The sequence below is a fragment of the Alosa pseudoharengus genome, unplaced genomic scaffold, assembly GCF_046254945.1.
Source record: "Alosa pseudoharengus isolate Yale_2024_CS ecotype anadromous, Long Island Sound unplaced genomic scaffold, YU_APseudo_1.1 YU_APseudo_1.1_scf_9, whole genome shotgun sequence".
NCBI lineage: Eukaryota > Metazoa > Chordata > Actinopteri > Clupeiformes > Clupeidae > Alosa > Alosa pseudoharengus.
In genome coordinates this window covers 34,081,509-34,095,131 of record NW_027468881.1, presented here as the reverse complement: position 1 = coordinate 34,095,131, position 13,623 = coordinate 34,081,509, and the positions used below count along the sequence as shown (strand labels likewise).

The following is a 13,623-nucleotide window of genomic DNA, read 5'->3' as shown; positions in this document are numbered from 1 at the left end:
TGCAAGTCAGTAAAAAATCAGTGTATGCGAACTTCTAGCTACAAAACTCTTTAAATGCAGGCTGCGTTGTATCAAGTTAAATGTATATATCTTTACGTCTATATTAATGATGTACAAAACAATGTTTTCTTCTTACAATACCACAATGTTTGTCCTACTCTGCCAACTGTCAGATACCCCTAGCCTATTTTAATAGGCCTAATTAAGGGACACTTTCAAGTCCAGAGAGCATTTATTTGGACTAGCCTAGATATGGAATGTAATGGAAATATTCCGTTAATATTTGGTTACTGATGTAGTATAGGATAACAGCAGAATATATGGGCATTGCGCTTGAAATTGTGTGCGCTCATCAGGACCATAATAGTGACTGGCAAAGCGGGGCTTGTCGGTCCAATCAGCTATCAACTCCTGGAAGAAAAGGAGTGGTGTCGAAAGTGCACGGGAGCCTCACTCTCACTGCGCTCCCTTACTCAAAATTCAGGCGAATAGTTTACCCGTTCCGAGGGAAGCCTGAAACTACCTAAACCTTTTTTGTTTCGTATCTAACCTTCAAGGACACATTTTTATTGATTTTAAAGGTCGCTTTTTAGTTGGCAACTTACACCTGTGGTGTTTTAGTCACGTTACTTACAGTAGGACGTCCACTTCATGTTAATGGAATGTATATGGAGTATCGATTTATTAAAGCAAGAAAGGAACGCCGCTAAATCACAACAGTTTTAGGACTATACGAAACCTGGGAATATTTTGAAAGTAAAGTTAAAGGAGAAATTAGAGTGACGAGACTCTGAACGTCTATTTCGGGTATGGTCCTATGATCGCACTTCGAAACTTTGGTCCAGACTATGGAACACCGACAGGTGCTTGCGCTGTGCGCTGTATTCCTGTGCGGTCTACACGTCGCCACCTGTCAGACGAGTCAGGAAGGTAAGTCGCTGTCCTACATTCATTTGATGATTTCATTTTCTGTGAAAAGTCCATGTATTTATCTGCTCGTACCCTGTGTGGAGAGGGTATGGTGTGTGTGTGTGTGCGTGCGTGCGTGCATCCTTGCCTATGCTATTTTGTTTTTCTGTGTTATAGTGTGCAAATGAGAGTGACCTACTCCTGACTGGAATTTTAAGTAAACATGTAAACACTCTTTTTAGGCTATTCCTTTCAAGCTATTCTTTTGCAATGTCTGTGGTGGTTTATTGCATGTTTATCCAACAAGTATCCTGCTACATTGTGTGCAGTATGAAAAAGGGTATAAAGTACATTTGATGTAAATGAAACACCATGGGAACAAGTGAATATGTTTTGTAACTATTTGTATTTCCTCCACTGTTTCTTACTGCCCCCACTGATTTCAGTATAAGTCTACACTGCCCTCACCCATTTACTGAACTTCAAGGCTTTGGATTTGCTCCAGGCACTGTAGTGGTGTAATCAGGGCCCATAACACTATTAATATCTAACCTATTCATGAGACAGAGGCGATGAGCCATGTCTGTGAGTTGGAGAGCAGGGAGGTGGAACAGTGATAGGTGTGGGACAATTACACTGTACCTGGCAGTAAATGAGCGATGACGCCAACTGACTCACCCATGTTTATGACCCTGAGTCAACTTGTGTGCTCCACTCAGGGTACTCTCTGCTGAGGGGCTGAATGTTGGAAGTGTTTGTGGTCATTTCCATCCCTGCACCACCATCTTCATCATGTTTTTCTTCTTCCTAATCATCATCATCATCATCCTCGTCATCTCCGTCATATAGGCAAATGGTGGGGCGCCCAAAAGTAGCCCCAAAACCTGTAGACTAGAGCATGTTCAGGGAAAAAGAACCCATTCAGTATGTGCTCTTGTAAAGATCCACATATAGGCATGATGAGCTGTCAAGAGCGTGGTTTTACAGTTCCTCATTCACTGGGCCACAGAGTGCTTCACAGGGGCCTCAGCTGGATGGCTGTGGTGGAGAAGAAGGCTGGTTTTGTACATGACACACTTTTACGACAGCAGGGCCAAGCTGGCTTCTGTGTTGAATGAGCCATTATTAGTATGGATGGGAGGAGGGCATCTGCCATGGAGGAGACTGGAGAAGTAGAGGAAGCAAGCATAGAGCATCAGATGGATTTGTCTGTTCTGCTTTGCTCCTCAAGGTTGCTCCTCTCAGCACACATAGAGCATCAGATGGATCTGTCTGCTCTGCTTTGCTCCTCAAAGTTGCTCCTCAGCACACATAGAAGGTTGCTCCTCTCAGCACACATAGACCATCAGATGGATCTGTCTGCTCTGCTTTGCTTTGCTCCTCATGGTTGCTCCTCTCAGCACACATAGAGCATCAGATGGATCTGTCTGTTCTGCTTTGCTCCTCAAGGTTGCTCCTCTCTCCTACAACCCTTCCATCTTCTCCTCACTTCCTTGTTGGCTCCTTACTTTGCTCTCTCTTTGTTTCTTTCCTCCACTTGTTCCCGTTATTGAGTATGTATGTGTGTGTGTGTGTGTGTGTGTGTGTGTGTGTGTGTGTGGCTGTCCGTTCTTGAGTCCATACGCACGCCCTCATAAACACACTGCTGTGCTGTCCAGTTGGAGTGGCCTTTGAGCCGGAACATTGAAGTAATCTGGTTTACTGTAGGTGTAGTACTTTGTGTGTGTGTGTGTGTGCGTGTGCGTGTGCGTGTGCGTGTGCATGTGCGTGTGTGTGTGTGTGTGTGTGTGTGTGTGTATGTATGTGTGTGTGCGTGCGTGTGCGTATGTGTGTGTGTGTGTGTGTGTGTGTGTGTGTGTGTGTGTGTGTGTGCGAGGCACAGAGGGAATATAGAGGGTGTGTGCCTGAGCTTGAGTAGGTTCCATTCAAAAGCTCCACTCCTATCTTGTGTTAATATTTGCTCAAGATTACACGTATAGATGAGTATGAATGGACAGGGATCCATACAGGACCTGCTGTGGGATTACGTGTGTGGCTGTGCGTGCTCTGGTCCTTTATACCCCTCAGAGACAGCCTTCTCAACTTTCATGTCAACATCGTCAGCAGGTTGATGTGTGTTTGATGGTGTTGAGCTTTGATTACACTCTCACACAAGTGCATGACGTTATTGGATGGAGAAGATAGATAGATAGATAGATAGATAGATAGATAGATAGATAGATAGATAGATAGATAGATACTTTATTGATCCTCAAGGGGAAATTCAAGCTATGAACACTTGTGGGATGACTATGTTGACGTTTAAAACTTGTCTGGTTATGAAAAGGCCAATAGCATGCATATATGGTGGTATGAGTTAAAATACTGAAATGATTATCCTAGGAGTGTGTGTGTGTGTGTGTGTGTGTGTGTGTGACAATGACAATGTGAGCCAGTGGAAGTCACCCTCAGCCATAGATAGATACTTATAGTTGGGGTGCTTGTTTTCTTCCTGTCTCCCTCTGTGCCCCTTGGCCCTCCCCACCCCACCATAGCCCCCCCCCCCTCCCCCCCACCATAGCCCTCCTCCCCGTTGATAGACTGGTGGGCTCACACTTGGCCTATTGTTGATTGCCATGATCTCAGCCTGGCTAGCAGGACCCAGAGTAGCACACAACACACACATACACACACACACACACACACACACACACACGCTTTGTGTGTGTATGTGTGTGTGTGTGAGAGAAAGAGAGAGACAGAGAGAGAGAGAGAGAGAGAGAGAATCACTGGCCTTCCCTGCTACATATTAACAGTGTAGACATTTATAGCTCTATGACAATGCCCTGCTTTGTCTTAACAGGCTGTTGATCCCCCAATTCCATTTCTAGCCTCAGGCCAGGCCTGGACCAGACCGTCCAGTGTTGGCATCCATGCCGAGAGATCTATTTTGTCTATGATCTAACCCTTCCCAGTTACATTCCCATCCAAGGAAAAGCCTCATTGAAATTCCCAATCCATGTATAACCCTATTTCCTCATTCCACATGAACTGCTAGTGATGTCTTGGTTAATGTTTGTTTAGGCTTAATGTGTGTGTGTGCATACTGTAAATCCTTCTGTACACACCTGTGTGTGTTTGCGCTGGGCTTCTGAGGTGTGTCTGTAAAGACACCATCTGCAGGACAAGCCACTGTGCTTTAAGGGTGAGATATGGGTCAGTGGTATTGGTGGGGCTCAGCCTAGTCATGTGTCCGTGTCGTTAGCATCTGTAGCCCTCGTTCCTCCTAACACCAGTGGTCACAACATCAGCTTGGGCAGAATAGAGCCATTGTCTGTGAGTGCAGTGGACGACTACATGTCCTCCCTGTTTGTGCCATCGGTGTCCACGGCACTCACACTCCAAACTGTCTTACTGCTGTGTTCGCACTAACATGGGGCAGCCGTGGCCTAACTGGTTACCACTTGGGACTTGTAACCGGAGGGTTGCCTGTTTGATCCCCGACCAGTAGGAACGGCCCTTGAGCAAGGCGCCTAACCCCTCACTGCTCCCCGGAGGCCGCTGTTGTTTCAGGCAGCTCACTGCGCCGGGATTAGTGTGTGCTTCACCTCACTGTGTGTTCACTGTGTGCTGAGTGCGTTTCACTAATTCACGGATTGGGATAAATGCAGAGACCAGATTTCCCTCACAGGATCAAAAGAGTATACCGTATTTTCCGGACTATAAGTCGCACCGGAGTATAAGTCGCACCAGTCATGAAGAGGAAAAAAACATATATATAAATGTATATATGAAACTATGAAAAAAAGTGTGACTTATAGTCCGGAAAATACGGTACTTATACTTACTTACTTAACATCAGTGGGCAGTTCAGTCGGAACCATGATCGGAACGCTAATTTGTACCCTCACCTCAGGCTAGTGACCCTCTGCCCCCCCCCCCCCCCAGGGTTTTACGTTGTGCTCCCACCTCCCTCTTTTTTCATCGTCTCACGGCCCTTAACGGACATCACTTCCACCCCTGTTACACGCTGACCTGGTGACCTTTGCCCTTTGCCCTCGCTCTGCCACAGCCCAGCAGTGACCCTGTGTGTGTCTGGCCAGGCTGTGAGTGTGCGCCATTGTGCTCGAGTGGCCACTTCACACATCAAAGCGCCTGCGTCGCCGCCTTCATGGGAGTGATCTACTAGCGCTGAGTCTCTCTCCACTCAGAAGGCCTGTTTGTTGCATGCTCCAGCGTCCAGAGGAAGGGCAGATCTGTGGAATATTTTCACAGATTAGGAATGACCCCTGCCATTCACATCTCTTAAAAGCTTTAATAGTTCAATGAAATTTGGTATGCATCGAATTTTTGTTGCTGTCAAATATAGAAATGTGATCTAGGAAATCCCTTCACATGGTGCTCTCAAAAATCCTTGATTTTTGCTCCGTTTCAACCTTCTATGGTGAAATTGCACCAACTTAAGATTCTGATACCATCCTGGCAACATTCTGGACACTGTCCCCTAGCAAAATCCTGGATACCATCTGGATACCATCTTCCCAAAATCTGGGATGTTGCTAGGATGGTATCAGAATCATAAGTTGGTAAAATTGCACCATGTGAAGGGTTTTCCCAGATCACAAATAATCAATTAATTCCTGATTTTTTCCCCCCACAAATGTGTCAGGGTTAAGGTAAGGAAGTGTTTCTGAACTGTGTGAATGTCATTTCACTGTAATTACAAATGGAGGCTGATGCTTTTCTTGCCTCAGCTCCACCTCTGATGCCACAGAGCAGAGAGCTTGGCTTGGTCCTTGGCTTGTGAAGTTCGTTCAGAGATGTTGCCCTCTAATCATTGTTGTCTTTCATCACAGTTTGTCCAGGTACCCAGAATGGCTTGAGTTTCACCGGTAACCCTGAGCGCCACTATAACAACCTGCGGGAGAGTTACACAGGCTGCGAGATCGTCATGGGCAACCTGGAGATCGTCCAAATGGAACAGGATCGTAACTTTTCCTTCCTCGGGGTAAGAGATCCATCCATCAACAGAGGCTCAAATCACCCTCTTAAATCACCATCATCTTATTCACATAATCATTGATACAGGACATCCACAAAAGCTTCTCTGTGATTCACATGTGAGTCACATCAATAATACACATCCAACCCCTTGGCTTGAATTTCCCCTTGGGGATCAATAAAGTATCTATCTATCTATCTATCTATCTATCTATCTATCTATCTATCTATCTATCTATCTATGTATCTACCTACCTATCTATCTATCTATCTATCTATCTATCTATCTATCTATCTATCTATCTATCTATCTATAATAGACACATTCATCAACCTGCATGATGAAATGACACACAATGCTCATTGACAGCCATTTGCAAAGTAGGAACTGACAGAATAGCACTGGACTGGATCTGTTGAGCCCGCCTGGTGGTTTGTTTTGCTGAATGGTGTAGCACAGCCCTGTGTGTCTCTCCCCTCTACCTACAGAGCATCAGAGAGGTGACAGGCTACATCCTTATCGCCACCAATCAGTTCCAGCGGCTGCCCCTAGACAGGCTGCGTGTGATCAGGGGGAACACGCTCTATGAGAAGCAGTTCGCCCTGTCGGTCTTCCTCAACTTTGACGGAGGCCACGGGCTGGAGGAACTGGGCCTCATCCACCTCACAGGTGACTTGGGAGCAGGAGCAGAAGTGGGGTACGAGGGAGAAGTGCATGGAAGTCAATTGTCAGAAAAAGATTCCTGAATATTTCAGTTGGAGTGTGTGTGTGTTTGTTTGTCTGGGTGTGTGTGTGTGTGTGTGTGTGTGTGTGTGTTTGTGTTTGTTTGTTTGTCTGGGTGTGTGTGTGTGTTTGTGTGTGTGTGTGTGTGTGTGTGTGTGTGTGTGTGTTTGTCTGTGTGTGTGTGTGTGTGTGTGTGTGTGTGTGTGTGTGTGTTTGTCTGTGTGTGTGTGTGTGTGTGTGTGTGTGTGTGTGTGTGTGTGTGTGTGTGTGTGTGTGTGTGTGTGTGTGTGTGTGTGTGTGTGTGTTGACGTATCTGTTTGTGTGGGAGGACTGTGGAATCTTGCATGTTCACCTCCAGTGCACGAGCACCTACAGTGTACATTGCCAGAGTGGGTGAGGTGGCTCTTGAGAAAACCTAGTCACCGTGAGAGTAGCTCCTCTCTTGGAACTTTCCCTGAGTGAGAGGGAGAGCCCGTTGGCCGGGTGTCAGTCAGAGCGCGCTCAGACCTGCCCGTGGCTTTGTCTCCTGGTAATCAAGTGGGGTGGTTTGTTTCGGTGTGTTTGCGGATGCCACCATTCTCTTCTCGTCTTCCTTGGCTCATTCAGCCATGCTTATCATATCTGTTCACATCTCCAGTCTCCCTCTCTTACCTTCTCTCTCTCCTTGTTGCCCTTTTGCACAAGCCTGCCTCTACAGACTGTATTTGGACAGAGAGAGAACAAGAGGCCGCGCTGCATGCTAACGTATGCATGTCTACATGTACCCACATAGACCCTTATGTACGCACTGAACTCCTTCCATATCATATGCACACAGAGATTCTTGAGGGAGGAGTGCAGATTGTAAACAACAAGTATCTGAAGTACGCCCCCTGGATCAACTGGAAGGACATTGTGAGGGACCCCAAGGCACCTCTGGACTTCAAAGACAATGGAGAGAGAGGTTAGTGCTTGTGTGTAAATATGTTACAGTAATATGAGTCTGTGGGTGTGTGGGAGGGGGAGTGAGTGTGTGTCTTCAGCATGGATGTTTTCATACATTGTTGTGTGGTGTTTGGTGTGATTGACAGGACAGTGCCATGTAATGTGTCAACCAAACAACATGGACAAGACCTGCTGGGGGCCCAATGAGGAGCAGTGTCAGAAGTGTGAGTATGGCCATTGCCCAATCTCAACTGATTACAGCTCTATGGGGGTGAGTGTGAGAATGTGTTTTGCCAGCGATAGCAGGAGTGCATGCACACTGAGGCCAGGCCGAAGTCAGATACACAAAGTGCTGGGTGAATTACTTACTCCCCTAATTACAGCAATTTGTAACTTTACTGTAGTTTTCAAATGGCTGTACAAGTACTGTATAGTGCTGTCTTGAGCATTTTCAGGTAGTGTCACCGAGTTCTGACCTTTATCGCTTGATGAAAAATGGAATGACTTCGAAGTGTATGGCACGGCACACAAACATAAATCAGGTACAGGTCGACACTAATGAAAAAAAACAATATGGCCGCCACATGTAGCTTTTTCAACATAAAAGTCTTTACCCAAACCAGTATATGTAACCAAAAATATTGGTTTGGTAAGGACTTTTATGTTGAAAAATGTATGCGTAGCGGCCATCTTTTTGCTTTTCAGCTAGTGTTGCTAGGTTCATACTGCTGTGGTTCAGTGGTTCACCAAAGCTTCATTTGCCCATCACTACATTTATAAACTGCGAGCATGGCCCTATCTACCACCGAGGTCATGTCCTCGGCATTTCTTTAAGTTCCGTTTAATTTATTTAGTAAAACTAGCTGACGAGACCATTATCAGTGCCTCAACGACCCGTCAGGTGTCACGTAGCCTAAATGCAGTCACATGGCCATATCTACCACAGAGGACATCGGTATTTCTTTCTTTAATTGTAGGGGGGCCTATGTGTCTAATTTGGGGGCTTGTGGGATTCGCGTGTTCATTTTTGGAGAGTATTATATCTTTGTTCTAGGGGTTCTTAAGAGTAAAAAAAAAACATGTGTTTTTGGACTGGTGAATGACCCATCACTAGAGACATATGCCAAACAGTTTTTGTCCATGAGAGAGTATGAAGATGGGTATCACAGATCAGCCAACGATTACATTGTTACAGTGCAGTTATTTTACAACAGAACAAAGCAGTTTGGCACAGGAACTGCTACAAATCCAAGTGTTTGTGAGCAGCTGCATTTTGTATAGTAGGGGGGGCTGTTAATACCAAATACCACAATAGCCCTGATTTCCTGATGCAACAAGATGTTTTAAGCACTCCTGTGTAATTTTTTTGAAATTTTCTTCCAAAAACCTCCCCCTACCCCCAAAATTACTTTTTTAACCCTGAAAATGCGTGTTTTTTGCCATATTTCACAACTTTTCCACTTTTGGCCTATTACAACCGACAAATATTATCATGTTGGACCATTTAATGATCTCACATGTGTCATGTTATATCGTAAGAGTACTTTGCACAATGAAAAGTCTAATGTCAAGGTCATATTGTAGGTGAAAGGTCACCGAAATGCCTTTTTCCCCAAAAAAACATTCCCACACTTTATCAAATCATGATTCTCGTCGAAATGTGTCACAGTACTGGCAGAAAAAGTTAAGTGTCATACAACTTAAGATATTTTGTTTCTAAAAACAGTCTCATGTGATGTGGCTTTGATTCAGTGACAAAACCCACATTCACCATAATTGAAGTTTGGCATGTCCAGTACTGACGAACAAATTAACAATGGCGATTTGTATTCATGGAGCAAGGTCAAAATCCAAGAAGGAACTTGAAGATGTGGCCAATATGGAAGAATCTGACCTCCCTCATGGTGTCTTGCCCCGTAAGAAGGATATCATTGAATGCATGATGTATCTTCTTCGCCCTGCAAGGGCCGGTAAAGTCCTGCGAACCAGGTCTATGGCGGCAAAGATTCTCGCCTCTGTTTTAAAAGACCACTGGTTGTTCTGCAACATATACACCATTGGGGAACAATACATTGCCAGCAGAATTGAAGCCCTTTACGGCTCCTACACACAGTTGCGTGTGTTGCAGTGCTGGAGACGCATCCCATTCACTTTACATAGGCTTACGTCATCCGTTGTCGAACTGAATTGTGGGTTATTGCGTCGCGTTTCTCCCGTCGCTCGCATTGAGAAGTTCAGCTGTTGCTGCACCGACAGACGGCACCGGCCAATCAAGCCAATCGACGGACGGCACCAACCAATCAAATTACGGTTATACTTCAAGTAATTTGCATAGCTACCGCCGGGAACACCCACTTGATGGAACGCAACTGTGTGTAGAAGCCGTTATACCCGCTTCCTCGCCAATATGAATTGGCCACAGTCCAAACAAAGTGAGAAATGGAAAACTGACATGAAGGAGTACAATGGGGATATGGAAAATCTGTTGAAATTTTTTGTGAGAACAAATCGGCACAAGTGTCCCAAGAAAACCTTTTTGGGGTCAAGATGGGGGATGAGAAATGGCAGTTCTTGCATTTCATGCGTAATGGTCGCAAAGGTTACTGTGAGGAGCAGGTTGATTGAAAGTGGGAGCGAACAATGGAACGAAAGAATGCGAGGGAAAAGGCCCTGCAGGCCATGCAGAACAAGGAAGAGGAACGGAAGAGGGCTGATACAGCATTGGTTGGGTCAACATACGAAGAAGCTATGGGGGAGGCAACCATAGAGACCACCACTGAATCTACTGATAGTATCTCAGAGCAGGTAAATACAGCAGATGATACCAGAAACTTTCTAATGAGGAGACACAGCACTCAAAAAATCCTCCATAGAAATGCATGGGGCTAGTTTGTAACGCCAACATGGCCGTTGTCTACACATATCCCACCCCTTCCTCGGCAAAACGTCGACATGTGAATACATTGAGCCAATCATGTGGTGTGATGTGAATACATTGAGCCAATCATATGGTGTGTTGTGAAGACATCGTGCCAATCATGTGTTGTGAACTCGCCGCTGGAGCAAGGTTGGTGTCGTGAAGCCTTGCGCACGCGCATTTCTGCCGAATAGGATGCCCAATGAGTGCCCAAAAAGCGTTGCAATATGGCCGCCGAGTGGAGGGACTTGCCTAAAAGGACTTTGATGATACATACAACCCTGCAACTGAGCAACTCCAGTCCAAAAGGAGAAAAGTACACGTTGCCACGGACACTGACAGCAATGACAGTGATAGAGAAGTTATCAGCATTTGCGTAAATCTGCTCGTAAAACATCTCCACTGCTCAAGCTGAAGTAAACCATGCAGAACATTATGACTGAGGTCAACTTTGTTTTACATTGTGCATTGTAATGATCTCTGCTTAATGTTTCTTATTGAATGTAATTCTGGATCATTTTGGGTGACCTTTGACCTTTAATATGACCTTGAAATAGGATATTTTATAATGCAAACTATTCTCATGGCATGACATACCACATGAAAGACCATCAAAGGGCCCATAATGAACATTTCTCTACATTGAACTTAACAAAATGTTAGAATATTGTGATTTTTTTGCAAAAAATAGGCATTTTGAGCCTTTGACCTAAAATATGACCTTGACACTATACCCTTTGTAGTGCAAAGTGCTCTTACGGCATTGCATGCCACATGAAATACCTTTAAAGGACCCAGCATGAACATAAATCCACTATGTACTTTGAAAGTTGGCAAAAAACACACATTTTCAGGGTTGAAAAAGTAATTTTCAGGGTGGGGGGGGGGGGGCTTGATTTGAAATTTTTTCACATCAATGTATTCCCAAGACATGGGAGCATTAGAAAATCTGGGCTAAAGTTGAATCTGAACATTTTCATGAAATAACCCCCCCCCCCCCCCCCCCCTAGTATAAGCTGTAAGCTCTTTAGACAGGTATTATTACAGCCAGCATAATAATTTATTAATAATATTACAAATAGCATTGCAATAGCCTATCCTTGAGATGACAAAACATTCATTTCTCGGCATCTGGTAAGGATAAGGCCTTCTTTATATTTGAAATGTTCCTTAAATGGTAAAATTAAGTTTTGGTGATCTGTTTTATGTGATTACTTAGTGCAAGGTCCTGGTCAATTATAACTCCTAGGTTTTTAACACTTGTGGATGAGGTCAGTGGAAGATCACTATGTAGCCTGTGATGTGGATAGGATATCCCTCATCTTTTTAGAACCTAAAACCATGACTTCTGTTTTATCTAAGTTCAAAAGCAGGACATTATTTGTCATCCATGTCTTTATATCTCTTATACATTGTGTCAACTTTGGCTAACGGTGTTAATTCATCAGGTTTTATGGTTTTATAGTTATGTATCATCTGCTAAACAACAGGGGTCTCAGTACTGAGCCTTGAGGCACTCCACATTTTACCATAATCTGGGTAGATGGTTTATTATGGACCTGTACAAATTGTTGACGGTTAGGAAGGTATGATCTAAACCAGTGTTTTTCGACCTTTTTTGTGCCACGGCACACTTTTGACACTTAAAACACACTAATCCTGTGTGAAAAAAAAATAAACATACCATAGCCTAAAATTTCAAATAATACACAGATATGGCCTTATTATGGCTTCTATGCAAGACCTGCTCAATATAACAAGAGCCCTCTGTTTCATTTGTAGGTGACTATATCTAATTTAATTGTTGTTTTGAACTGGATATGTGATGATTCTGTGAATACTGGATATGGGGCCCCCGTTGTACAATGCTTGCATACCACAAATAGTGCAATCATACAATCAGACCAGTATCGATACAAGGCTAGTTTTTTTGAGGGAGGGCTTAATAACAGATGTCTTAAACGACTGCAGTACATGCCCTGATAGCATTTAATTATTTATAATCTAGAGCAAAACATTATCCAGGAAGGGGAGACCAGTCTTAAGAAGGTGAGTAGGTATAAGGTTTAGTAGACTAGTTGTAGATTTTGATGAGGAAATTGTGGAGGTGAGATCTAATATGTTGTGTATATGTAAATTAATTAAATGTTGTGTGAGGTCTCATCTGTGATTCTGTGATTTTGCTATCTTTCAGCAGTGGAGTATGTGTATTTGGTGAAACTGATTGGTTATTGATCTTATCTCTAATTGTTTGACATACAATCATAATACTGACATACAATCATACTGTTAAAAATAAGAAAATAACTGTTTTGTGAACTTTATTCAACATACCGAGTGATTTAGGCGAAATGTATGGTGTTAATTATAGTGAAATATACAAATTCACAAAAATAGGGTTAAAACAGGTAAAAAAAATGGAGACATAATTTTTCTCCATGTTCAATGACCTCTAAAGACAGTCCATTTCAATCCCACAGAAACCACATAGGCCCCCTGACTATAAGTTCCGCTTAATTTATTAAGTAAAACTAGCTGACGAGACCATTCAGTGCCTCGACGCACCGTCAGGTGTCACGTAGCCTAGTTGCAGTCACATGGCCGTATCTACCACAGAGGACATCGGTATTTCTTTCTTTAAGTTTCGTTTCAGTTATTAAGTAAGAAATGCTGACTAGACAATTATCCTTGCCTCAGTGACACATAGTTCCAGATAGGCCTATAGGCTACCTCTGGCATATCAAAACGAACGAGAAAGCTAAATGATATGCTTACCTGTAGCCTACTGGAAATGTTATGCTGAAATTCAGTGGAGATGCACCTAACCTGCACTGAAAATTAAGTTATATTAATGTTATGTAGGATGGATATTATCTAAGGCCCAAACATAACCTATTGTCAAATTATATACATTATTGGTTATTTAGACTTGTTTTAAAAACACAACACAGGAGACAGGAGAGAGATATCAGACAGTTAAGGCAAAATATTTAGGAGGAGAAGAGGGGGAAATAGATGTGTAAAAAGGACAACATTTCTAGCGACGCCCTGACCCTACGGCCTTGACTGCGAGAGTGCACTTAACAGGCTGCACTCACTGTGATTTGGAAAATTTACTATAATATAAAGAGTGGCCTTAGCCTTTGTGTAATGTAATTGGTGAGTCTTA

The 13,623-nt window shown here is 43.7% G+C and overlaps 1 protein-coding gene across 1 annotated transcript in view; it reads left to right on the top strand.

The window, feature by feature from the left end:
• The first annotated feature begins 449 nt into the window (after positions 1–449).
• The window catches only part of erbb3b (erb-b2 receptor tyrosine kinase 3b), a 27,807-nt gene continuing 14,633 nt past the window's right edge, over positions 450–13,623 (top strand). Inside the window, exons 1-5 of the mRNA XM_076275782.1 lie at positions 450–930; positions 5,745–5,896; positions 6,379–6,559; positions 7,431–7,556; positions 7,684–7,761. Of these exons, the coding sequence (XP_076131897.1) occupies positions 849–930; positions 5,745–5,896; positions 6,379–6,559; positions 7,431–7,556; positions 7,684–7,761 (619 nt within the window). The 5' untranslated portion in view covers positions 450–848. The remainder of the gene's footprint in view (positions 931–5,744; positions 5,897–6,378; positions 6,560–7,430; positions 7,557–7,683; positions 7,762–13,623) is intronic.